The sequence below is a fragment of the Balaenoptera musculus genome, chromosome 1 (genome assembly GCF_009873245.2).
Source record: "Balaenoptera musculus isolate JJ_BM4_2016_0621 chromosome 1, mBalMus1.pri.v3, whole genome shotgun sequence".
NCBI lineage: Eukaryota > Metazoa > Chordata > Mammalia > Artiodactyla > Balaenopteridae > Balaenoptera > Balaenoptera musculus.
The window spans coordinates 34,566,551-34,591,793 of NC_045785.1; the positions used below are offsets into that span (position 1 = coordinate 34,566,551).

Below are 25,243 nucleotides of genomic sequence, written 5' to 3' on the forward strand. Positions count from 1 at the left end.
TTTAGACGTGGGAGAGTGTGAGAAGCCTGCTTGTGGTCTTCTGAGACAGGTTTTCCTTGCTAATAAAGAGAGACACACGGGAAGAAACAGTTTCTCTACTTCCATTGGACATTGTGTGTATGCATGTGTCAGCTGAAATTATGGCAGCCATTTTGTAACTATGAGGGGCACTGGCCTAAGGTAGTCAGAGTGAAAAGATGGAAAGAATTTGGGTCCCTGATAAATTTACTGAGCTGTTAAATGAATAAACCTTAGAAGTGACCTACCTGAATTTCTTGTTACATGAGATAATACACTTTCCTTATGGTTTAAGACAGCTGAATCTGGAATGAAGGGGAAAAGAATGAGTTTAGCTCTAGGGACATTGAGGTGATGGCATGACAGCATGTTTTTATATTGTTGAACCTCAGGAGGCGTCAGGGTTAAAATTGAATTTGGGGACTTCCCTGGCAGTCCAGTGGTAAGACTCTGCGCTTCCACTGCAGGGGGCGTGGGTTCGATCCCTGGTCAGGGGACTGAATTTGGGAGTCATCTATGGAGAAATATTACATAAGGTAATACATCTTAGAAAATAACCCAAATCTGGGGCAGTTACCTCTGTGCTTGATAATTTTGATAATAGAACAAAACATACCAACATAAGTTTAGCTATCTCCTAACTGGATATGCCACTGTCCCAGGTTCTCACTTATCACCCATCCTAGAAAAGGGAGATCACAGCAGTGTTAGCAACCTTCTAGGGAGGGTGAGCAAAGACAGTGAAGAAGTGATCACAACATCTGGATCCCCAGATCCTGTTCTCCTCAAGCTTGGGTTTTGGGGATCTTGGCATCCATCTGCATATGAATTAAATATTCTTGACTTATGAAGATAACTATGAAAATGGATTGTAAGCAACTTCTAAATTTAGTGACTCTTATATACAAATTATCGTTCCAAGACAACTATGGTTCTGATCATCTTATAGACATCCTATGTATTATGATCCTGCAGAAGCCAAGTAGAAAGCATCAGGGTGTACCAAATATATACCATAGGACATCAAGGAAATGGTCAAGGTACACGATAGAGCCTCTAGTGCCCAAGTCGATCTGTGGTTAGAAGATAGTTTTGAAAGTTACTAAGTCATAGGGCACTAGGTTACTGCTACTTTAAGAAAATACATTCATGGGGTTGGGGGGGGGATATTTTGCAACACAAAAAGATTTACTTAACATTGCTTGAAAAATAATTAATATTTGAAATTCCATTTAGACAGAACTTTTCCAATGGCACATCAAGTGGGTAAATGCACACACCTGCAAAATATAGATAGTGAAGCCTATACGTTACCTGAGATATCTTACCCCATTTCTAAATTATCATTGTTTGGTCTGCGTTGAAATTCCTCTTGCCCCCCTAAGCCAAAAAAAAAAAAAAAGACAAATATTTTAATGAGCCAGAAGAGCAAATGCAATCTCCAAAGATGGCTAACTTCAGTCTTTCAGTTATTTAGAGAGGAAAGTCTGGATTCAAACATAGTTGTTTGCTGGCAGAATTTGCGATTGGCTAGGACCAAGGACAGTGTTTAAAGATGACTCAGTTGTATGGGCTGGGGGGATGGGGGAAGACCAGCTGGTGGTCCTTCTAACTAAAAGGAGTCCATTTTCTTCACATTGAGGTTGTGCAGGCCCAGAACCGCTGCATCCTGGGAGGGGGTGTCCAGTGAAAGAAAACCTGAGACCCTGAGAAACACACCTTCAAATTACCTGAACCCTCAATCCCCACCCCAGCTCCAGGCCAGGATTTGGGCAGAGCATTCCAAGGCCAGGGTCCACCTGGAGGCCTAGCTGTGTGACCTTCGCCAGGCCCTGGAGTCTCCTTTGGGACGTCCACGAGGCCCTGGCCCAGGCTCTGGAGGGGGCCGCCGATGCTCCCAGCCCCCGGGTGCTCGAGACGGCCTTTGGGAAGCATCCCGCTGCCCGCTGCGGACCACTATTCCGTCAGCCCGGACACCCTCTCGGCTTCACTGGGTCGCCGCCCTAACCCCTCCCGCTCCGGCCGCCCCACCTCGGCCGGCAGCGTCACGCCCGCCGGGGTCCAGCGCGGAGCAGGGATGCCCTCCATCAGCCTCCCCGCCGCCCTCCTCGCTCGGGGCTTCCCGGGGCCGCTAACCCCGCCCGGGTCCCTTCTCCCGGCCGCAGCAGGCTTGGGCCCCGCCGCGGCCGCCTCTGCAGCTGGCCCAGCGGCCGGCCCGCGCCCGCCGCCGCGCGCTGATTGGCTGGCCGGGATCGGCGGCGGCGCTGAGTGGCCGGGCATATTCGCTGGGTCAGGGCTGCAGAGGCGCCTGGCGCACCGGCGGGAGCGGAGCCGTGGCGCGCGCTCGCTCGGGACGCCGGCCGCCCGCCAACCGGAGCGAGCGGCCCGGGGCGCCGAGGGGGCCCGCGCCCCGCCGGGCGCCGCCGCCCTGGCCGCCATGTGCTCCCAGCTCTGGTTCCTGACGGACCGGCGCATCCGCGAGGACTACCCGCAGGTGCAGATCCTGCGCGCCCTCCGGCAGCGCTGCTCCGAGCAGGACGTGCGCTTCCGGGCGGTGCTCATGGACCAGATCGCCGTCACCATCGTCGGCGGCAACCTCGGTGAGCTAGGTGGGCCCGGGAGGGCGGGGAGGCGCTCCGGGGTCTCTGAGAGCCAGCGGGTGGGTGCGCGCACCGGGCCCCCCAGGCCAAATCTCCTTCCGGGCCTCCAAACCTGCCGCTCTCCCCTGAGAGACCTCTTTGGGTTAGAGAAAGACCCTAACCTTGAGAGCTTCTTTGACCACCAGCATCTGCCCTGAGGCCAAGATTTGAGAACAGGATTTAATTCACTTAGGGGACTTAGTTTGGAAGGAACTCAAATTCACCTGAAGCCTCCTGGAGGTCCGAGGAAAATCAAGCTAGCCCCAAATTAGCCAATTGTGCCCGCACTGATACGCTGTCAGTTTAGATTTATAGAAGCCCACGCTAAATTTACAAAACTGCCATTAGGATGAATGTTTTTAAAAGTTTTCCAAGAGTGTCTAAGCATCATTAATGCACTACATAGAATATTATTCCCAAGCTAGGAAACTGCAGATGGGGAGAAATCTGAGAAAGATTGGAGTCACCTCTTGAGTGTAAAGTGGGAGAGAAGACCTTTGATGGGTTTTCTTTAAACTCATCCTCCTCCCTGAAAGTACTGAATTCCGATTCCAGAAAAGCCAAGATTTCAGGTACAGACCATTATGGCCTCACCGATTTCTCCACTACTGTGTCCAAGAGATTTTTGGGGGTAAGACATGGCTATCATCTGTGACCATGACCTCAAGAGGTTATGTATGTTTTTAGATATTCTTAATTATCCTAATACAAACAGTCTCTGACTTAGGAATCCTGGCTTAGGAACCTCCCCCTGGCTTGCAGTTTTGAGTCTCTCCAGCCTCCAGTCTGGAGGTATCCAGTCACTTCAGGGGGGTGCAGGACTCAAGGGGCTTTGGGCCCAGTGAGAGTGCTTCTTGGAATACCATTCATATTATTTCAATCATGCCTGGTTAAATTAACTCATAATTTGTTACTTTTCTTTGGCAGGGGAAAGGGGTTCCAAATTCTGAACAGGCTATTTAGGAATGAGATTTCGAATATGACCTGTTTCTAAGTAGAACATATCTGTCCCAGATGTTTCATCCATAAATTTATCTAAATCCTTCATAAGTAATATCAGATTGTATAGTCTGTTGGAGAAATATACTACAGACATCAGGTATCATACATTTAGTCTAAAACAGTGGCTGTCAGCCATAAAGGGCACCATCTCCCTAGTCTTGATTTGCTAAAACTCTGTTAGTTAATATAGAACTAATTCTTGGACAGGGAATCAATAGAATTGGATTCTTATTACAACTTTGCTGCTAATGAGTATCTTGGCTTTGCCGTGGCCAAGTCACTTTATGTCTTTGACTCTCAGGTTTCTCATTTATAAAACTAAGGCTTAGGTTCCTCCAGCTCTAAAATTCTGCATCAGTACCATACTTAAATGGAATAATCTGTTATGTTTTACTGATCTAAATCTAGTATATACATCTTTCCACCCCAAGAGTTTGCTCTTTATTTGTTTGTTTTACAGCCTATAAAGATGCCTTTTTTGAGATACAGGCACATCATTCCACATCATGTTCCTTTTTGTAGACCCATCATGCATTCTGTGAAGGAGAAGGGAAATGCTCTTTGTTTTGTATCTAAAACCCCGTGTTAAAGAATCAGTCGTAGGAAAAGGGAAAATTAAATTCCAATGCTGCAGGAAACATTTCACCCCTTTCGTTTAGTGTCTTAAAATTTTTCTGGAATTCATGTGTGAATGTATCTCAATCTATTCAGAAATGAGGAGTTACTTCTTTTTAAACTACACAGTTATTTACCTAGTCGATGGAGAAACTGAAGACAGGGATTTTTTGAAGCAGTTTTAATTTTTTTGCTAATTCAGAGATTGCCCCACACAAATCACAACACATAAAACAAACCTATTAGATCACTGTTTCTGCCGTCCAAAGCAATCAAAAGATTTATTTGGTGCGTGGGGGGATTAATTAAACACAAGGAAGTGAATTCCATGAGAAGACTGAGCTCGTTTGCTTTGTTCAGGGCTGTAACAGTGTCTAAATAGTGCCTCACACCTTAATAGGCACTGAAGAAATATTTTTGAATGAATAAAGATATGCAGTCTACTTCCCAGTTTCTTCTAGAGTCAACTGTAGAAAACTGTTGGTAATTTGCTGAGCCAAAGTATTCCTCCAAAATAAACTCCAGAACTTACTAGCTTCGAAATACAGAAAGAGTTACAATGACATCGATGCTATTTCCCATTTGAGAATTATTGTGAGAGCTGGGAAGGAGTTTGGGATCACCCATTCTGACCCCTTCATTTTACAAATGAAAAACCTGGTGCTCAAAAAAAACGAAGTGACTTGCTCAGTGCCATCCAGCTAATTGGCAGCAAACTGACGTTTAAAAACCTGGTCTCCTAATTCCCAGCCAGTGATAATGGAATAAGTATGCCTTAGGACATCAGATGTGGAACTGAACTGAATTATATTAAATTGAGGCTAGACAGTGACGTTGCAGAGTAATGTGATAGTTTAGGAAGTTAAGGTACCACCTTTACTCAGGCTCCTTTCCATTCTTTCTTGAGATTCGTGTGGGAGTAAATGAAGGGGTCAGTTTGGGACAGGTATGGGCAGTGACTCTACCAGTTTCTTAAATTCATTGCCCATCTTCCCTCCGTGGAGGCTAGTGGGAACTCAAATACAGAGATGAGAATTTCAGGTTATATCTGAAATAGGATTCAGACAAGAGGTTAAAAGTTTGGGATTTAAAGATTGCAGTTATTTTAAACTAGGTAATACAAGTAAGCTGAAGAAGCTGTGCAAATGGAAGGTTTTCTGGTTATTCTTTTTAACCCAGTGGTCTGCCCTACCCAGCGTAGATTTGGGTGGGGGAGACTACTGGGAAGAGTGAATGACCTTCAGGTGACTGAAGCAATCCTGTAGAAAACACTTTCCCGTCACCTTCCTGCTGGCTGTAGCATTATGAGAATCCTATCCATTGCCATTTCCTTCTTAGAAACCACAAGTTCTTCATTCATTCAATACATATTTGTTAATTTTTCTCAATCCTGAGGGTAAGGTGGTGGTGAATGTGGCACCAAAATGCACACAGTAATATTCAAAGCAAAATTCGTGGAGTGTTTATCGTGTGCCAGGCATAGGTCTAGGTTCTTTTTACACATTAATTTGATAAACATCAGTCAGGGTGTCTGGGCACATAGTGCTGGCTGGCAGTTGGGACCAACACTCAGTAATTCTGGGCTCAGCACTTTCTGTTTCCCCTCTTCCACTCCACCCTATGCTTCAGCCTGTACTGACCTCCCTGCCCCTTGCACTGAAATTGCCTCTGCCTGAGATGCCTGTCTGGTCCAGCACCCTCCCCCATGGGGAACTTTTATTCACCCTTCATATCCAGCTCAAGTCACTCTTCTCTATACAGTCTGTCTTGACTCCTTACCTAGCCCCCAGGAATCTCTCTCTTCTATCTGCTGCCGGATAACATTGTGCAGACCTTCTAAGATAGCATTCATCATGTTTTATTGTAATTTATCTATTTACAAAGTTTATCTTCTCTCACCCCCTAAATGACTGGGTATTCCTCAAATATATGCTCTGGAACAGGTACATAGTAGGCCTTCAGTTGATGTTTGTTGGATGACTGAGTGAAGTGCCTTAAAGGCTAATTCAGGTATGTGAGATGTACTGTAATTAGCTGCTGTGTCTGGGAGATCATGATTGGACGCATAACTGTTTTTGTGACGAGCACATTTACTTATTTGAGGGCAGAGTCACTGGTGCAAATCAAGTTTTTTGACCACCCAAAGGTCTTTACAATTAACTGTCTCAAGAAAAAAGTATAGTCCCAAACTCAGGGACAGATACCAAGACAGAAGAAATGAATCTGCCCTGGAAATGAGGATGTGTAACAGTTTGGCTTCTCGGAGCAGGATGATTCAGCATTCTTCCCTTACTTTCAGAGCTAAAACCTTGGTGGCCATATGGCAGTTTCTAGGTCAGGTTCTTTACGTTAAGGTGTTCTGGACTACTTTCACTTGGTTCTTTGTAGTGACCAGGTGAGTAATATTTAAAAGGTTTGGGTAGGGGGAAATCCTAAGTAAACTCGAATGAGGAAATGGTCTTACCGCAGCCTTCCAAAAGACAACAAGGGCCTCACAGAGAAAGGATGGACTCCCATTACTGTGCAAGAAGACACTAGCAGAAAAGGGTACCATGCTCACTTTTGTGCACAAAGGTTGATCTTTAACCTCAGTCCCTGCTAAAAGCCTGTGCCTGACACCCTGTAATCCAAAGAAACCACCATCCAGCACTAGTGGAAAGGTCAGTAGGTGGAAGCACCGACCACGTAATGTTTCCAAACTGATGTGAGTGCTGAATGGATACGCTTTACCCCATGGGTCCACATTTATAACTGTGGGCTGACCTCAAGGGCTGAGGATGGGTTGAAGTGTTGATGTTTCTAACAGCTGTTTTTAGGGACAGCTCATGAACTGTGTTGGAAAACGTTCTAGAACCAATAGATTGGGATCCTTAGTGGATCTCAAAGCCCTGCTTTATAGGTTTCTGAACCACCTGTTGTTGCTACCATACACCTCCACCAAATTTGTTAGACTTGCCTGGTGGAAGGGACACAGCCATCATCAGAGAGGTCCACGTCGTCTCCATCCATCCACACCTTGTCATTCCCCTTATTAGCAGAGAGTCCATGGACATCCAGGTACGTCACTGCTAGCCTCACCTCACTCCACCCACTTCTCCAGTAGGTAGGTGGGTCACCTTACCCACTTCCTGGAGAGACTTCACCTTATTAGGGCTTTATATTATTTTAATACAAAACTACAACAAGATCTGAAATTCTCAATCTAGTTCTACTTGTTCCTTCACTATTAAAAAGTAAGTCAAGACTCCTGCTATGAGGAAGTGATACATTTAAGTTACTTTGCATTGCGGAATGAACAGGAATAATGGTTCTTCATTCCTGTAACTCTGTTATTAATACTTAAATATCTTTTATGTGTCAGTTAATCTTCACAACAATCCTATTCATTCCTTTACTTCATTCCACAAATATCAATTGGGTGCCCACTCTGTGCCAGGCCAGGCACTGTGCTAGGTGCTGGAGATATAACAGAGAGTAAGAACAGACACAGTCTCCCTCATTATTATGATTTCATTCATTCATTTGCTCAACAATATCTGTTGACTGCCTACTATGTGAGGGGTGTTGATCTAGGCACCAGAACAAAACAGGCAGAAATCCCTGACTCTGAAGGAGATTACCTTCTAGATGGGGGGATAGAATACAAACAAGATAAAACACATTAGTATTTGGTGAAAAGAGCTAAGGAGGCAAAAAATAAGGAAGGGAAAAGGAGGAAAAAGTGGCACATTTCTGGGGGCAGGAAAAGGGATTGTAATTTTAGATAGGGTGGCTGGAGTAGTCTTCACCCAGAACATGATGTTTAAGTAAAGACCTGAAGGAGATGAGGATGCATGCTGTTTGGATATCTGGGAGTAGAGTGGTTCAGGCAAGAGGGAACAACAAGGAAACCAGTGTGGCCAAAGCAGAGAGTTAATGAGCATTAGGAGAGGTGGTCAGAGAGGTGGGGTAGGGGGAGCCAATATATAGGGCCTTGTGGGTCATGGAAGGACATTGTATTTTACTCTGGAATGAGCTGGGAATCTACTGAAGAATTTTGAACAGAGGGGTGACATGACCTGCCCTGTGTTCACAGGGTCATACTGGCCACAGTGTTGAGAATAGACTGATGACAGCAAGGGCAGAAGCAGAGAGATGGCTTAGGAGTTTCTTGCTGCAGTTCAGGTGACAGATGATGGATGATGGTTGTTGGACTAGAATGATTTCAGGGGAGGAGGTGAAAAGTGACTGGATTTTTGGATACATTTTGAAGACAGAGTTGTCAGAATTTACCTACTGGATCAGACATTAGATGTGTAGACATTGGACTGATCAAGGAGGACTCCAAAGTTTGTCCTGAGAAGCTGCGAGAATAAAGTTTGCCATTTACTCATATGGAAAGGATGTGAGAGGAGTAGGTTTGGTCAGGTGGTGAGGATCAGGTCTCAGTCTAAGGTACCCATTAAACATCCAAATGGAAATGGCAAGTAGGCAGTTTATCATATCAACTTGGGATTCAGGGGAAAGCCCTGGTCTGAAGATATCAAAAGTAGGAGCATCTCCATACACCTATCACGGGAGTGACTATCGACAGAAAAGAGGTCCAAGGACTGAGCTCTGGGGCACTCCACTGTTTAGTGGTTGGGGAGAGGGGGAGGAACCAGCAAAGAATCCTAAGTAAAAGAAATAAACCCTGGAGAGTGTGGCATCCTGGAAGCCGAGTGGAGAATGTGTTTAAAGAATGAAGACATGATGAGACTGTTTCAGCTATTGCTGGTAAATCAAATTAAGATGAGGACTGAGAACTGACCATTGGATTTAGAATGTGGACTTAGCATTAGTTACTCTGATAAGAGCAGTTTCAATGAAGTAATGGAAAACAGGGAATATACACACTGTCTTAAGTGTTTTGTTATAAAGGGAAGGTGAAAAATGGGTTGATAACTTGCTACGGACTGAATTGTATTCTCCCAAAATTCATATGTTGAAGCCCTAACCCCCAATATGATGGTATTTGGAGGTGGGGCCTTTGGAAGTTCATTAGGTTTAGATGAGGTCATGAGGGTGGTACCCTCATGAATGGTATTAGTGCCTTTATAAGAAGAGATGAGAGAACTTGACACCTCTCTCTCTCTCTCTCTCTCCCCCCCCCCCACCCTCTCTCCCTCTCTCCCTCTCCCTCCCTCTCCTTGCCATGTGAGGATACAGCAAGAAGGCCATTGTCTGCAAGCCAGGAGCAGAACCCAATAATGCTGGCACCCCGATATCAGACTTCTAGTCTCCATAACTGTGAGAAATAAATGTCTGTTGTTTAAGCCACCAAGCCTATGGTATTTTGTAATAGCAGCCTGAGCTAAGATATTGCTCAAAGATGGATTTGAGAGGATTTTCTTAAAGAAGGGAGAAATAACAGAATATTGTATGCTGGTGTGAATGATCCAATAGAGAGAGAGAAATTGGTGATGTAGGAGAGAGAGGTGACTTGCTGGAGCAGTGCCTTATGTGACTAAGAGGGATTGGGATCTAGTGCCTATTTCAAGAGTTGACCTAAGCCAGGAACAAGGACACTTCAGCCACAATAATAGAGAAGATCACCTATTGGCACAGGTGCAGGTGGGTAGATGTGATAGTGGGAAGTTATAGAGAAGTTCTTTTCTGATTGCTTCAGTTTTTCTCCCTGAAATAGGAAGAGTGAGAATGAGGAGGAGGGAGGAAGAAGTGAAGATCTGAAGCAAGAAAAGAAAGTGTGAAATAGTTGTCCGGTGTTGAGGGAGAGTGAATGGACTAGGGAAACAATGCTTAGCAGGCAGCAATAAGGATGCCCTTGAGATCAGTCAGCAGGTTTGTGTATTTTTTCTTCAGACATGCTCCATTGCACAGGAGGGCACATGAAGTAGGCAGAGTTGGATCAGTCTAACTGGGGTTGTGGTTTAGCCAAGCAAGAAACGGGTGCAAGGATTTGTGGATATATGTTGTGGTGCTTGACTATGGAAATCAAATAGGGTATGAAGGGGGCGAGGGACAGTGAAAAGATGGGGGATCCATGCATGGTGGTTCCGGGTGGTTTCAAAGTGTGGCTGGAGTTGGGGTACTATAGAGTGAGCTGGAAAGATAGGAGACGGTGTTTGGAGATGGGAGTTATGATCACTGCATAAAGTCTAGAATGTAACTGGTACTGGTGGCTGGGGTGGGATGGTGGACAAGATCCTTGGAGGAAAGGAGGTCAGGAAACAGAGAGGCCTGGGAATTGGAAGAATTCTTCATGGGGATATTGAAATCACCAATATCTGTGACAGCACAGGAGAGTCAGTGAGTCTGGAGCTAAAGCTTCAAGGACAGGGGAGTGACTGGGGTCTTTAGATGACCTGCACAAGTGGGGAGATGTGTGGTGTTGTCGGATGAGAGTCAAGTTGGGTGTTTTAGGAGGAGAGAAGGATGCTGGTCAAGCTGCAATGAGAAGCTAGGAGCACGTCTCTCCTACCTCTAGGCCCAGTAACCCCAGGCGAGAGGGAGAGAAAACCCACCATAGCTTGGGAGGGCTGGTGGGGAAGCAGTGTCGCTGGGGAGAGCCAGGGTTCAGTTAGACTCAGAAAAAGAAGGGGAAGGGAACAGTTGCTGAAAAGTTCAAGGATAGGAGATTTGCTGCCCACTGAGTCCCATTGATTGAGTCCCCGAGGGCACCGGGGAGGTGGGCAGGAGTGGAAGGTGGGAGTAGAAAAGGCAATGTCAGGGACTTCTCTGGTGGTCCAGCAGCTAAGAATCTGCCTTCCAATGCAGGGGACATAGGTTCAGTCCTTGGTCAGGGCACTAAGATCCCACGTGCCTTGGGGCAACTAAGCCCGCGCACTGCAATGAAGTGAAGATCCAGCGCAGGCAAAATGTTAAAAAAAAAAAAAGAAAGAAAGAAAAGGCAACGTCAGAGCCAGGTGGGGTTCAGAGTCCAGGGAAGTGACATGGCCTTGGAGACTGGAATCTTGAGAGCCTGATAGGAAAGGAGAAAAGGGCTTGATGAGATTTGTCTTCGTGGCTGCAAGGAAACGTTGTGTTGGTGAGGTGTGGGAGAGAGGAAGGTTTTCAAGTTCTTCCATTTTACAGAAGAGGAAACTGAGACCCAGGGACATTTTTTGTGTCTTGCCAAGCTGTTAAATGATGGCACAGAATTAAATCAAGTCTCTGACCTGGAGGCCAGGACTTTATCTACTTTGCCATAATTGCCTTTCATCTCATGTGTCCTCAACTTCTTGAAAGGCCTTTGCAAATACGTTTGCCCTGGGCTGTCGCAGAACTCAGTGCTTATGAGTTGCCATGCCTTTACCATTGACTTGTTTCTGAAGGGTAGACATTATGCATTTATTAGTTTTACACATTTCTTCTGAGCCCAAAGCTCTACGAGTCAACATCTCCTTTCTGAAACTTTCCTTGATTCTCAGAAATAATCACCTAACTGTTCCCTCCTCCTTCGCTGTCACTGTACCCTGATATATATGCCTGCTAGAGAGCAGTTCTCACATTGTGTTAGAACCTCCCCACCCCTGCCCAAACCAGTCTGATAACTTCTTAATACCCAGGTGCTCTGCATAGAGCATCAATGACATTAACTACAGTTGTCTGTTTTCTTTCTTCTTAAATTCCAGGGATATTGTTTGTTACACTCACACCTCAACCCCTATGCCCAGCCTTTTAGATGGTGCCTGTCAGAGGCCCTCCCACGTCCCTTTTGCTCTTACCATTTGATGGCACTGTGTCCGTCCTCCCCTCTTGCCCCACACTGCCACTGCCACCGGTCTAACCATCAGCACCTGAATCTCTGCCTGAGAGCTTTCTCTGGTCACAGGAGCTCACTTTGCCCACACATGCATGGCAAGCCGGAAGGACCAGGGAATTAATACCACACCCCTGGATCAGCTCTCAACCAAAGACAGGGTTGGTATATAAATATTATAAATTGCTAGCTTCCTCGCCCCTTGGGTGGGGTAACCAAGGAGTGTGCACTAAACCATTTCTTATTGTCGCCCGGCAAGATTAAGCCCTGGGTGCCAAGGTGATCACTCACTTCATAACACATCTTTTTATTTGCAGCATTGCCTTCTCTACTTTCCCCTCCAGTGTTTCCTGAAATTACCATCGTGATAATAGACCTCTTGCACTTCAGTCCTTATCTCCAGGAGTCCTTCTGGGGAAACCCAAACTAACACTGGGCTTGGCCCAAAGTAGGTGCTCAATAAATCTTCACTGAATGAATGCAGGAAACAATAAATGTGTGTTGAGTGACTGAATGAATTAAAATTATGTTGATATCTTTCTCTGTAAGGAGATGATGAGCTCCTGGTATGCAGAGATCACCTGGCTCTTCTTTGTATTCCTGCTTCAGAGTATGTCTGATTCATCTCAACAGTTCAGTGAAGGTTGAATTGAATTAAATGACCTCAAATTAGCAGTTGGTGGAAAGAGAAGGTGGCCACATAATGACTGTGGGTCTTAATGAGGTAGAGGTGAGATTTTCTCCTGGGCATTGTAACAAAGACCTTTAAACAGAAGGAGGAGTGGCATAGCATCTACTCGGTAAGAATAAAAGTCATACTTCCTTATGAGAAAATGCTGTGGGGTAGGGTAGAAAGAGACCACAGAAAAACTGGAGAGTGATTGAGATGAGCCAGATCATGTTTGGATGACAAATCTCCCTCCCAACACAACACGGTAATGTGCAGCACTTAATGGATTATTATCCACTTCTTTTATTTATAGTGTTCATTTCCTTTTAACAACTCTCAGAGCTTCACATCCCAGCCATGGTTACATGATCCTGCTCAAATGTAATGGTTACCTAAAAGCTGCCGTAAGTGAGGTCCTTGCTTGCTCTCCTGCTACAGTGTCCTGCTATATTCTGTCTGCCACTTGCTTTGTACATGAAGGTTGTTTTGTTTTTTTTTTTCCTAGCGTACAAGAAGCCAGTTTAGTTTTGAAGCTTGCTTTTTAGTTGTGAAGCCAGAGATGCATATGTTGTGTACATGAATGAGTGTTGTGTGCCACTGGTCTGGAGGGTAGTGACTCACTCACTGTGCATCAGTTCTGTGTAAATGCAAAGATTTTGACAGTCAGTCTAGTGCAGGGATCCATATACAAGATGTCTTCGTTTTTTAATTGAAGCATAGTTGATTGACAATGTTGTGCTAATTTCTGCTGTACAGCAAAGTGACTCAGTTATACATATATATACATTCTTTTTTTTATATTCTTTTCCATTATGGTTTATCCCAGGATACTGAATACAGTTCCCTGTGCTATGCAGTAGGACCTTGTTGTTTATTTACTCTAAATGTATAGTTGCATCTGCTAACCCAACTCCCAGTCCATCCCTCTCCCTCCCTCCCTCCCGCTTGGCAACCACAAGTCTGTTCTCTATGTTTTTTTTTTTTTTAACAAGGGTGTCTTTTAATTTAAATGCATACATATGAATGTTCTTAGCAAAGTTCCTCAAACACAATAGATGATCAGTAAAAATGTTAGGCAAATTCAGATCTGGATGACTGCACCTTTTATTTTCCATGCTTCTTCCCCGTATTGTATGAATGATTGAGAATGGGTTTTAATTCTTAGAGCTCTACTTTTCCAATATGATTTGTTTATTCTAAAGCTAGTTCTCTGTATTATTAAGCGCATTTCTTTGCTGTTGTACACATAAATGCAAAAGTCTAGTTTTGTAGAATTAATTTAATCCAATATATAGGTTAGAAAAAAAACAGGCTCAGTTCTTTGGAAAAGGTTACTACTTTTTCTACACTTGTTTTAATACATTAAAATATTTCCAAATATAAATAATAGAGTCAAAAACATAATTACCCATAAAAGTATATTATTCTTTTCAGAAGTAATATGGAGAAAATATTGTGGTTTCAAAAAGTTGATTTAGACTAGGTTGGCTATTGGTCATTATAATACTAGTGTTGGGGACTGATCTTTTTCATGATCTTATTGACCTGTTTGGGGACATAGTGATCATTTTAGTTTTTAAAAAAAGTGGTTTGAGGCTAAATAGTAAATCTCAATCCCAGTCTAGCAATCTGGGAGATCCCCAAATATCCCAGAAGTAACTCAACTCCTTTCCCCCCACCTTGCTTCCCAGGTCAAGGTGATGCCTGAGGGTACTAGGGCACTTAGTCACATGAAATCCCTTGTTATTGAGGGCACGAGCCCCTCATTGTTCAGGGCATTGCTTCCATAGCTGGCAGCCAAGCAGAGCCCTGCCCCCCTTGAGGTCCTGCATCAGCACTTCATTCCCTTGGTTTAAGGCCCATAGATTGCAGTGGGAGCATTAAGGATCCCAGGAAAGGTGACACATTAAGCTCCATCCTTTCCCAAGAGGATATATTAATGGGGAGAGGGAGAGAGATTACTAAGTGGTTAAAGGCTTCAGAATTCACTGACAGGTTTGCCAAGTGCCAGCCTTAAACCCAAGCTGTGCTTGTCCGTGGCCCTGTGGAGTTGCTGTTCCTGCTAAAGGATGCCACGGTGAGCAGCAGACTCTTGTCTCCTACTTCTAGAAATGGTGATTTAGACAAGGTGCAAACAGCAAAGAAAATGGGCATGAACATGGGACAAGTGACGTTGCCCCATAGCAAGGATGCTGGAGCTGGGTCAATGGGTAGAGAAGTAACTGGTTGTGCATATGTTTTCCCTAAACACATCACGTCCCTCTCTGCACAGAGCTGGGCGGCCAGCACAGTCAGAGACCAGACCTGTCTGACTGCTTGGGAGAGGCTTTTCAGCTCCACGTTAACCCATTCCATTCTTCATTTATTAAAGGCTTCAGTTGGAATGAGCCAGGCCCAAAGATTTACCTTTGGAGAAGAGAGATGAAATCCTGGTAAGACTTCCTAGGTGTACGTGAATCTGCTTATCGAGGCTGAGCTGTCTCTCTCCACTTGTGGTTGGTATTAACCAGAAATGACTGAATTCTTTTCTTCCCATTTAGAAGTTTAACTGTTTGTCTGTGGTCTCATGTTGAGATTTAAAACCCAGACGTTTCTGCTGCTTCTCATCTCTCTAGGTCACTTTTCTGTTGCAAAGCCATTTTTTTCTCATCAGGTGGTACAAATCTCCATAAAGTGTCCTACCTTGCTCAGTAGAGTGTCTGTGCAATAATAATGCCAGTGCCTTGCATATCTATAGCGTTTTGTAGTTCTCAAAGCATTTTTGCATATATTATCTCATTATGTCATGTTGTTCTGGGCTGTTGCTTTTCCCCTGAGTGTTCTGTATTTTACTTGCCATTTTCACCAACTTGAATACTTTTCTTTCTTCTCCTACCAGTTTTGAGGATATTATTCAGGGTTTGCTCTTTTCCCCCTTTCATATTATTTTCCCCAGGGGCTCTAAGTGGCAAAGGAAAAAACATGTATAAATGATGCTGTTTTCTGATGGCAAAGTAAAGATAACCTGAACGTTCTCTACAAATCATCCCTGAGAATTATGTTCCATTTCCTTGGGTTCACACTATCAGCAGAAGTACTAAAAACAATTTAACTTAATGATTGTACTTACTCTCTTTTTTTAAAATTGGTGAAACATCTAGAATGAGTGGAAACTGTGCAAGTTAGATCCATGTAGTAGTTTTGCAGTTTTGGTTTTTCTGTTTGCTTGCTTTTGTTTTGTTTTGCTTAGAGTTTTTATATTGATATTATTCATCCCACAATAGAGGAATGGTAACTTCCTTATTACCTTTTGTTTTCTTGGAGTTATATGGTTGTACCCTTTTATCACTTATGAAAGCGAAGGTGCTTTAGGTTAAAGCCTAAAAGATGGTTCTCAAACTGTGTTTAAAAGGTTTTCTGTAGAGCATTTTAGAGACTCCTTTAAGGTTCACTAAGGCAGACCAAGTAGTTCCCTGAACTCACCTCTCATTGCCCTATCCAGTCTATATCCTGTCTCCATCATTCCATCCCCAGATGCTGGGTGCACCGGAGATGCCTACATAATTACTTAGAGTAATGCAAACCATAGGATATCAGGGTTGAAAGAGATCAAGCAGGTTGCTGTGAGCTTATCTAACTTTTGCATTCCTTCTGTGCCATCCTCGGATGACCAATGAGCCTCAGCCCATTCCATCCTAAGGCAGAGGAAAAGTATCCCTTTTGTTGAGCCCAAATCTATCTCCATGTAGCTTCTGTATAATTAAACAAACATTGAGTGCCTATCATGCAGCAGATACTGTTCTAGGGGCTGGAGATACAGAAGTGAACAGTCAGACAAAATAATGCTCTTTTGGATAGCTCCTCAGCTGTACCTCCTGAGGTCATAGAAGACAAGTCAAATAATTCTTCTGCATGGAGCCGCACAGATAATTGAAGACTGCACTCCTGTTCCTCTGAGTCTTCAGTACAAGCTAATACTACCAGTTCATCCGATGTCATACAGGTTTAAGTCCTTTGGCTATATAGACCAATTGTTTTGTGATACATTCTAGTTTTTCTTAATATTGAATTGATTTTTAGTATATTGATTTTTTTTTGAGTTTTTTGTTATCAAGGTAATACACAGTTGAAGATATTTTGGAAAATACTGATAAGTATAAATAGAAAATCATCTATAATCCCATTACCCACTGTTAAAATGTTGCTATATGTCCTTCTAGCGTTTTCTAACTTGTACTGGTAATTTGGTATTCTGTTTTTTTTACTTAACATTGACATTTTTACATTCATTATATTCGTAATATTCCAGATGACTTTTAAAGATGAAGTCATAAGAGTAGTAAAGATACCGTAAGTGACCTTTACTGCATTCCTTGTCATTAAGTCTCCAGCCTCCTAAGCCACTACATTTTGAGTAATACTAGTCCTACATGGAAGGAGGGTGCTGGACTGCATTATCTCCTATGGATTCTTCTAACTTGATTATTCTTGATATGCTGCTCTTCTTCCCCCCACCCCGCCCCACCCCGTTCATTCTTTTGTGTTTCCTCAGTGTCATGCTCTGCCCATTTGTTTGGCGTATAGGGTGGATGGTAGCTTCTCATTACAACAGGATATCCAAGTGCCATTTTCAAGGCTATCTTCCTGCTAGGTTCAGTCTTGAGGAAACTGTTGGAACCACTGCTTCTGGTGGGACTAGATGATGGCCCGCCCAGAGCTCGCTTCTTCCTTTGATTGCAGGCCTGCAGCTGAACCAGAAGGCGCTCACCACTTTCCCAGACGTGGTGCTTGTCCGGGTGCCCACACCCTCAGTGCAGTCGGACAGTGACATCACCGTCCTGAGACACCTGGAGAAGTTGGGCTGCCGCTTAGTCAACCGCCCACAGAGCATTCTAAACTGCATCAACAAATTCTGGACATTCCAGGAGCTGGCTGGACATGGGGTCCCCATGCCGGACACCTTCTCCTATGGTGAGTGTCCTTAAAATAGGATTGAGACTTGTCTTTCCAAATAGCCTGCATCCCTATGTTCTCTCTCCCCAGAAGGCCTCTGGTATCTCTTGTTGGTTTTCAAGGCAAATCTGTTCGTCTTAGATGATTCAACATCTTGAGTCTTTATCATAGTCATTGCCTCTGTCTGAAATGTCTTTGCTTCTTTCTCTCTGGAATTCATTCATTAAATATGTAGCTGGTACACACTATGTGCCAACTACCACAATAGGCTCTAGGCTCTAGCAATAAGTAAGAGAGTCCTACCCTCAGGGCATTCCCAGTTCATCAGAGGCAATTTCAGTGCAGTGCCAAGATAAGAGTTAGCGCAAGGTGGTATGGGAATACACAGGAGAGCTCCTAATTTAGTTTAGTAGGTGATGAGGAAAGAAGGCTTCCCAAAAGAGAGAACATCTAAACTAGCTGAAGTTATCCAGCTAAAGCAAGGGGGGCAGGGGAGCAGTCTAAGAAGAAAGCGGAATATAGAAAGACCTAGAGGCAAGAGAGAGCATGACCTATCGGTGGTACTTTGAGTAGTTTGTGGAATGTCAGGGAGATAGAGTTGAGATATAAGGCTAGAAAGATAAGAAGTCACCATGTACAGTACATGAAAGAAATCAGGGGTAATCCTGAGACTAACAGGAAGTTATTGGAGGGCTTTAAGCAAGGAAATGGCCTGATCAGAGTTCAGAATGTCACTTTGGCTACACTGTGGAGAAGGAATTGGACCAGGGGCAAAGTAGAGACAGGATATGTACTGGTAGGCTTTATAAACAATGCAAATGAGCAATGATAGTCTAAACTAAGGTGGTCATAGTAAGAATGAAGATAAGTGAACAGATTCAGGACTTAGGAAGGAGACAGAAATATTAGGACATGATGATTGAGTGGCTATGAGGAGCATGGAGAGGAATCAAGAGTGACTCTGGTTTCTGGTTTGGGCAACCAGATGTGAAAGCGAACACTCACTGAGACTAGAACCATGGAAGAGGAGAAACAGATTGGTGGATAGGGCAAGGCATTGTCGGAAGAGATTATTATAGTTTGGGACACATTCTGTTTGAGGTGTCTATAGTATATAAAAGTAAAACTATTCAGTAGGCAGCAGATAAATGGACCTGGAGCTCCTGAGAGAGGTGTAGACTAAGGAAGTGGATTTGGAAACTTCAATTATGTTAAGTGAAGTCACAGGAATGGATGAGATTACTCAGGGAGAAGATGTAGAATGAAAAGAGGCCTGAGCTGTACACCTAAAATGGTAAATTTTATGTTATGTATATTTTACCACAATAAAATGACAACATTTAATAAAAGAGGGTTCGAGAGGGAATCCTTTAGGGAATAGGAAAAGGAAGAAGGACCTATGCAAGAGGCCAAGTAAGAGCACCTGGAGAGGTGAGAACAGAAAGAAGAGAGATGACAGAAGCCAATGGAAAGAGCATCCCAAGAAGGATGGTGTAATTAAAAGGGGTGTTTAATTCTGAGAGGACGCGTAACATACTCATGGAGATGTGTGTTGGATTTAGCAACAGGGAGTTCAATGAATACAGCTTCAGTTCAGCCATAGGGAGAAAAGCCAACTTGTCAAGGATGAGGAAGTGAATGGGAAGTGAGGAAATTGAAACCCTTTGAGTAGCTTGATTGTAGGGATACAAGGTTGTAGTTAAGGGATGATGCAGGGTGAAGGAATGGGTTTTATTTGTTAAGATGGGAGATTACTGAGCATGTTTAAGATGCTGCTGGAATTCTGAACTGAGAGGTTGAAGATACAGCAGAGAGGGGACACTTAATGGTGCAAGATCCCTGAGGAGGTGAGAGGGAAAGGGGTCCGAGGCACAGGTGCAGGGATGGCCTCAGATAAGCAGGACCCCTCTTGCACTGTATTATAAGGGAAGGACAAAAGGATGGCTAGAGAGGAGTTACATTTATCAGCGGGTGTCAGGAAGCTGGGAGTTCTCTTCTTATAAAATGTCCTCATTGTAAAGATGCCCCTGATTATCTACACTGCCTCTTCATGCTGCTTTATTTTTTTTTAATCATTAGCACTTTTGTGACAGGTCTTATTAGTATCCCAGAGTATTTTGCTTTGCAAAAAATTGATGAACTACAGTATCACCTGTGGTAGGCAGAATAATGGTCCCCCAAAGATGCAAAGGTATAGGAAATCAAGGAAGCTTATAAAAAAATTTAGAAAGATTTTAATACAGATTAATATTCGTATTTTTTAAATGAAGGCTTAAAGGAGTGTAGTGGAGCCAATTCGGGCTTTCAAGTCATGCCTTACCTTTGGGTGAGAAAAATCCCAGGCTTGGTTTCTTTGGGTATTGGTTTTCTACTGCAGTACAACAATCTACTGAAAACTTAGCAGTTTAAACAACACCCGTTTATCATCTCACAGTTTCTGGAGGTCTGAAGTCCAGCCACAGCATAGCTGGGCTTTTTGCTTAGCTCTCGCCAGGCTGAAATCAAGGGGCAGCTGGGCTGGGACCACATCCGAGGTCTGGGGTCTTCCAGGTTTACTGTTGGCATTCAGTTCCTTGTAGTTGTAGGACTGAGGTTCCCACTTACTTGCTGGCTGTTAACTGAGGGCCATTCTCAGCTCTTAGAGGCTGCCTATTGGCCCTGTCACATGGACTTCTCTCCAACATGGCAGTTTGCTTCCCCAAGGCCAGCAGGAGAGTTTCTCTGATGCTTCACCTTCTTTTACAGGGCTCACCTGATTAGGTCAGGTCCACCAAGAATCATCTCCCTTTTGATTAACTCAAAGTCAACTGATTATTAGCCTAATCGCAGGAATGCTATCCCAGCATAGTCACTTGTCCCCCCTACACTCAGGAGAGGGGGTTATACAGAGCATGTACACCAGCGGGTAGGAATCTTGGGGGCCTTCTTAGAATTCTGCCTACCACAGCCAAGGTAAGGGAAAAATCCCTGCCCTGCCTGCGGGGTTGTCATGACGATTGCGTGAACTAGAGCGTGTGAAGCCTCTGCCACGTGGAAGCACGTGATAATGCTGCTTTCCTTATCTCTCTGTTCCCACCTTTTGTATGGCACATGCACAGTGCATGTCTGTCCGATGGAATGGGTTCACATTGCCTGAATCAGAGAGATGTGAGGCCTCCAAAGAATTCCCACAGGGCCCTGGACCATCAGCCTCACCTTCACTGACTTCTGCTTTTCTTGACAGGTGGGCATGAAGACTTTTCAAAAATGATCGATGAAGCCGAGCCGCTGGGCTACCCGGTCGTGGTGAAGAGCACGCGCGGACACCGGGGTCAGTGCTGCACTTCCCGGGCTTCCGTTCGGGCCTCCTCTCTGCTCGGAGGAGACCCTCACGCCGCACGGCAGAAGCACTGCTCGGAGAGACGGAGCTCCCCCTTGCGGAGCTTGTGGTGTAGTCCTTACTTCTGTCCCCTCCTCGCTGTCCCCACTGTCCTTGCTTTGTCCAGACCCTTCCCAGCCCTTCCCTGGACTCTGGCAGCAGACTCCTGACTTGATTCTGACTGGTTTCCCTAACTTCACTGCCAGTACCTCCTCTATTCGTTGGGGGGTGCAATTTCTCTGAAACAAAGATCTCTTCTTGTCACTCACTCCCTTGCTGAAAAACCCTCCCAAGAACTGGTGTTGCCTATTAGATACAGTTTATATTCCTCACCGTGGCACTGAAGGCCCTGGACGAACAGCATCCATCTTCCCTTGCAGCCTTCTCTAGCCAAATGAACCCTCCGTAATCCATTCCAGACTAGACCATGTATTCTGCTCTCTTTAAACCTCTGCTCTCTTCCCTTTGCTGGGAACGCCATCTTCCTTTGCCCTCTAGTGAACTTCTGCTCGGGCTTTAAGGCCAGCTCCTCGTCGTTTCTTCTCTGTCCACATCCCTGGTCTCCTTCGCTCTCTTCCAGACAAAATTAATTGCCCTTCCCTTTGTGTTTCCGAAGCACTTCATCCATGCCGCTAGCATAGTACTACGCCTTATGACAGTTATAGATTTATGTGCCTTTTCCCCTTTTTGACTGTGAGCTGCTCAGGGGGTGGGAACCAGGTCCTGCCCATCTCTGTCTCCAAGACCTACTACAGTGCTCAAGACATAGTAGTTGAAGAGGACATGTGCAGCAGAAAGCCGTCCCCCTCCCTTGTGGTATGTGAGCGAGTACCTCCTGATGATACCCAGATGGCATCCTTAACTGCTCAGGGCATCTGGAATGAGAGGAGGTACCCTAATGGACATGGAATGAGCAGTTCCCATGAACTTGACACACTCACTGCTCTCCATCTCCAATGTGTAGAGAGTAGAGAAGTAGCACTTCAGGGCAATGGCTTCTGTGGCAGGTCCACGCCTGTTCGAGCCAAACAGAGGGAGGGGCCCACTCTGCCCTGAGGCAGGGAAGGCTTCGGTGGAAGAAAAGGAGACTTAAGTTGGAATGTGGAGTTTGAACTGGCTGAGCAACATACAGAAACAGGTGTGGGCAAAGCAACCTGGGAAAGGAAAGGGATCCTGCTAAGAAGTGAGAGAAATGAGTTTGGGTGGCGAGGTGGGGCTCTGAATACGATTCATATGTACTACAGTGCAAAAATGCAATGTCTCAACTAGTTCTTTATTGTGGTAAAATATACATAAAATAAAATCCAACTAATATTTATTGAGTGCCCACAAAGTGCCAAGGGGATGCAGAAAGGAACAGAACAAAAATTCCTGCCCTCCAGGAGCTCACATTGTAGACGGGAAAGACAGACAATAAACAAATTAAATAGAAGATATAGTATTTTTGGATGTTTTTAAAATTGAGATATAATTCACAAAACAAAAAATGTACCATTTTAAATTATATAATTCAGAGGATCTTAGTATCTTCACTCTTCTGTACAACCATTACACTATCTAATTCCATAACATTTCCATCACCCCAAAAACAAACCCTGTACTTGTTAAAGGTCAGTCCCAATGGCCCCTCCCCTAGTCCCTGGCAACCACTAATCTGTTTTCTGTTTCTATGGCTTTGCCTCTTTTGGACATTTCATGTCAGTGGAACCATACAATATGTGGCCTTTTGTGTGGGTTTCTCTGACTTAACATAATGTTTGCAAGGATCATCATGTTGTAGCATGGATCCGGTTTTTATCCCTTTTTATGACTCAATAATATTCTATTGTATGGATATGACACATTTTGTTTATCTGTTCATCTGTTGATGGACATTTGGGTTGCTTTACTTTGTGGCTATTATGAATAATGCTGCTATGAACATTCATGTACAAGTTTTTGTGTGAACATATGTTTTCCTTTCTCTTGGGTATATACCTAAGAGTAGAATTGCAGGGTCATATGGTAACTCTGTGTTTAACTTTAGGGAAACTGCCAAACTGTTTTCCACAACAGTTATGCCATTTTACATTCCCACCAGCAATGTATGAAGTTCGAATTTCTTCACATACTAAACAAAACTTTTATATTAGGTATATTAATTTGCCTCGACAAATTATGCAAATGGTCACCACACCTCCACGATAAAAACAAGCCACAAGCCAAAATGCATGTTTTCCAAGCATTAGTAATGTATGGGCCCACTTTATATATTTATTTTTAAAGTCTTTTTTAAACTTGAGGTATAATTGACATGCAAACATTATATTAGCTTCAGGTGTACAACATAGTGATTCGATATTTGTCTATATTGTGAAATGATCACAATAAGTCTAGTTAACATCTGTCACCATACATAGTTACAGAATTCTTTTCTCTTATTATGAAAACTTCTAAGATTTACTTTCTTAGGAACTTTTAAATGTGTAATTTGTTTTTATTATAGCCATCCTACTGGGTGTAATGTGGTATCTTATTATGGTTTTGATTTGTATTTCCCTAATGACTAATGTTGAACATCTTTTTATATTATTGGCCATTTGTATATCTTCTTTGAAGGAATGACTATTCAAATCCTTTGCCCATTTTTCAGTTGGCTTATTGGTCTTTAATTGACTTTTTTAGAGCTTTTTATATATTGTGGCTACTACTGTCTTATCAGATACGTAATTTGAGCATGATTTTTTCCCACTGTGTAGGTCGTCTTTTCAGTTTTTTGATAGTATCCTTTGATACACAAAAGGTTTTGATTTTAATGAAGTTCAATTTATCTTTTTTCCTTTGGTTACTTGTATTTTTGATGTCATTTTGTGCTTGCCTAATCCAAGGTCACACAGATTTACACCTATCTCTCCTCCTAGGAGTTTTACAGTTTTAGCCCTTACATTTGGGTCTTTGAGCCATTTTGAATTAGTTTTTGTATATGGTGTGATGAAGGTCCAACTTCATTCTTTTGCCTGTGGATATCCAGTTTTCCCAGTATTATTTGTTGAAGAGACTGTTGGTTCCCCATTGAATGCTCTTGGAACTCTTGCCAAAAATCAAAAATTGACCGTCTGTATGAGAGTTTATTCTGGGCTCTCAATTCTATTCCATTGATCTATATGTCTATCCTTATGCCAGGCTACACTGTCTTGTTACTGTAACTTGGTAGAAAGTTTTGAAATTGGGAAATACAAGTCCTCCAACTTTGTCCTTCTTTTTCAAGATTGCGTTGGCTATTTGGGGTCCCTTGCATTTACATATGAATTTTAGGATCATCATATCGATTTCTGCAAAACAGGAAGTTGGAATTTTGGTGGGGATTGCACTGAGTTTGTAGATCAATTTGAGGAGTATTGCCATCTTAACAATATTAAGTCTTCCAATTTCTGAACATGGAATGTCTTTCAATTTATTTCAATCTTTAATTTCTTTCAAATATTTTGTAGTTTTCAGTGTATAAGTCTTGAACTTCTTTGGTTAAATGTATTCCTAAGTTTTTTTATTCCTTTTGATACTATCGTAAATGGAATTGTGATCTTAATTTTATTTTCAGATTGGTCATTGCCAGTGTAGCACACACATCTTAGGGAAAATGGATAGGGAGTAAACAAAGTCACAGCAGTTGTTAGGCTCTAGTATATGGAAATAAATCTAAAGAAGGCAGTGGACTCATGCAGGCTATGCCTTTGAGAAAGTTACTAACCTTGTGGACCTTTATTTTCCTCTTCTGTAAAACAAAAATAACTATCCTTGTCCTAATGGCTTCATAGAGCTAGTATGAAGTATAAAAGAAATAATTTAAAAAAAATAAAGTGTTTGGCACACAGTAGATGATTAACTAATCTTAGTGCCCTTCCCCCTGCCCAGTTTTTTTCCTCCTTGCTTTAAAACTGTAGCTCCTTTATTAACTGCAGACTAAGCCCCATTTTAGAACCTCTGTGCCAGGAACCAAGGAACAAAGTCCATATTTTTAGCCCCCATCTCTGCTGAAAATCCTACCTAATGTCCAGAGAATCCCCAGTGCCTATCACTGAATCCCAGCCATCTGCTGCCAGATGCCAGATCTCCAATGATTGAGACATGTTTTGGAGGTTACTTTTGGGTCTTATATGCCACTAGGGGCTGATACCCATCCCTCTTTTATTAAGACTTCAGAAATGTGCCACTCTTTTTAAGGTGATGACACATATCTTAGGAAAACCATCTCTTTTTTCCATGTTTGCTAGCAAGAAGGATCAGGGTAT

General features: G+C 43.5%; 1 protein-coding gene across 1 annotated transcript in view; it reads left to right on the forward strand.

The window, feature by feature from the left end:
- Positions 1–2,415: 2,415 nt before the first annotated feature.
- RIMKLA (ribosomal modification protein rimK like family member A) overlaps positions 2,416–25,243 on the forward strand; it is a 28,421-nt gene continuing 5,593 nt past the window's right edge. Inside the window, exons 1-3 of the mRNA XM_036835693.1 lie at positions 2,416–2,618; positions 17,405–17,635; positions 20,841–20,927. Of these exons, the coding sequence (XP_036691588.1) occupies positions 2,456–2,618; positions 17,405–17,635; positions 20,841–20,927 (481 nt within the window). The 5' untranslated portion in view covers positions 2,416–2,455. The remainder of the gene's footprint in view (positions 2,619–17,404; positions 17,636–20,840; positions 20,928–25,243) is intronic.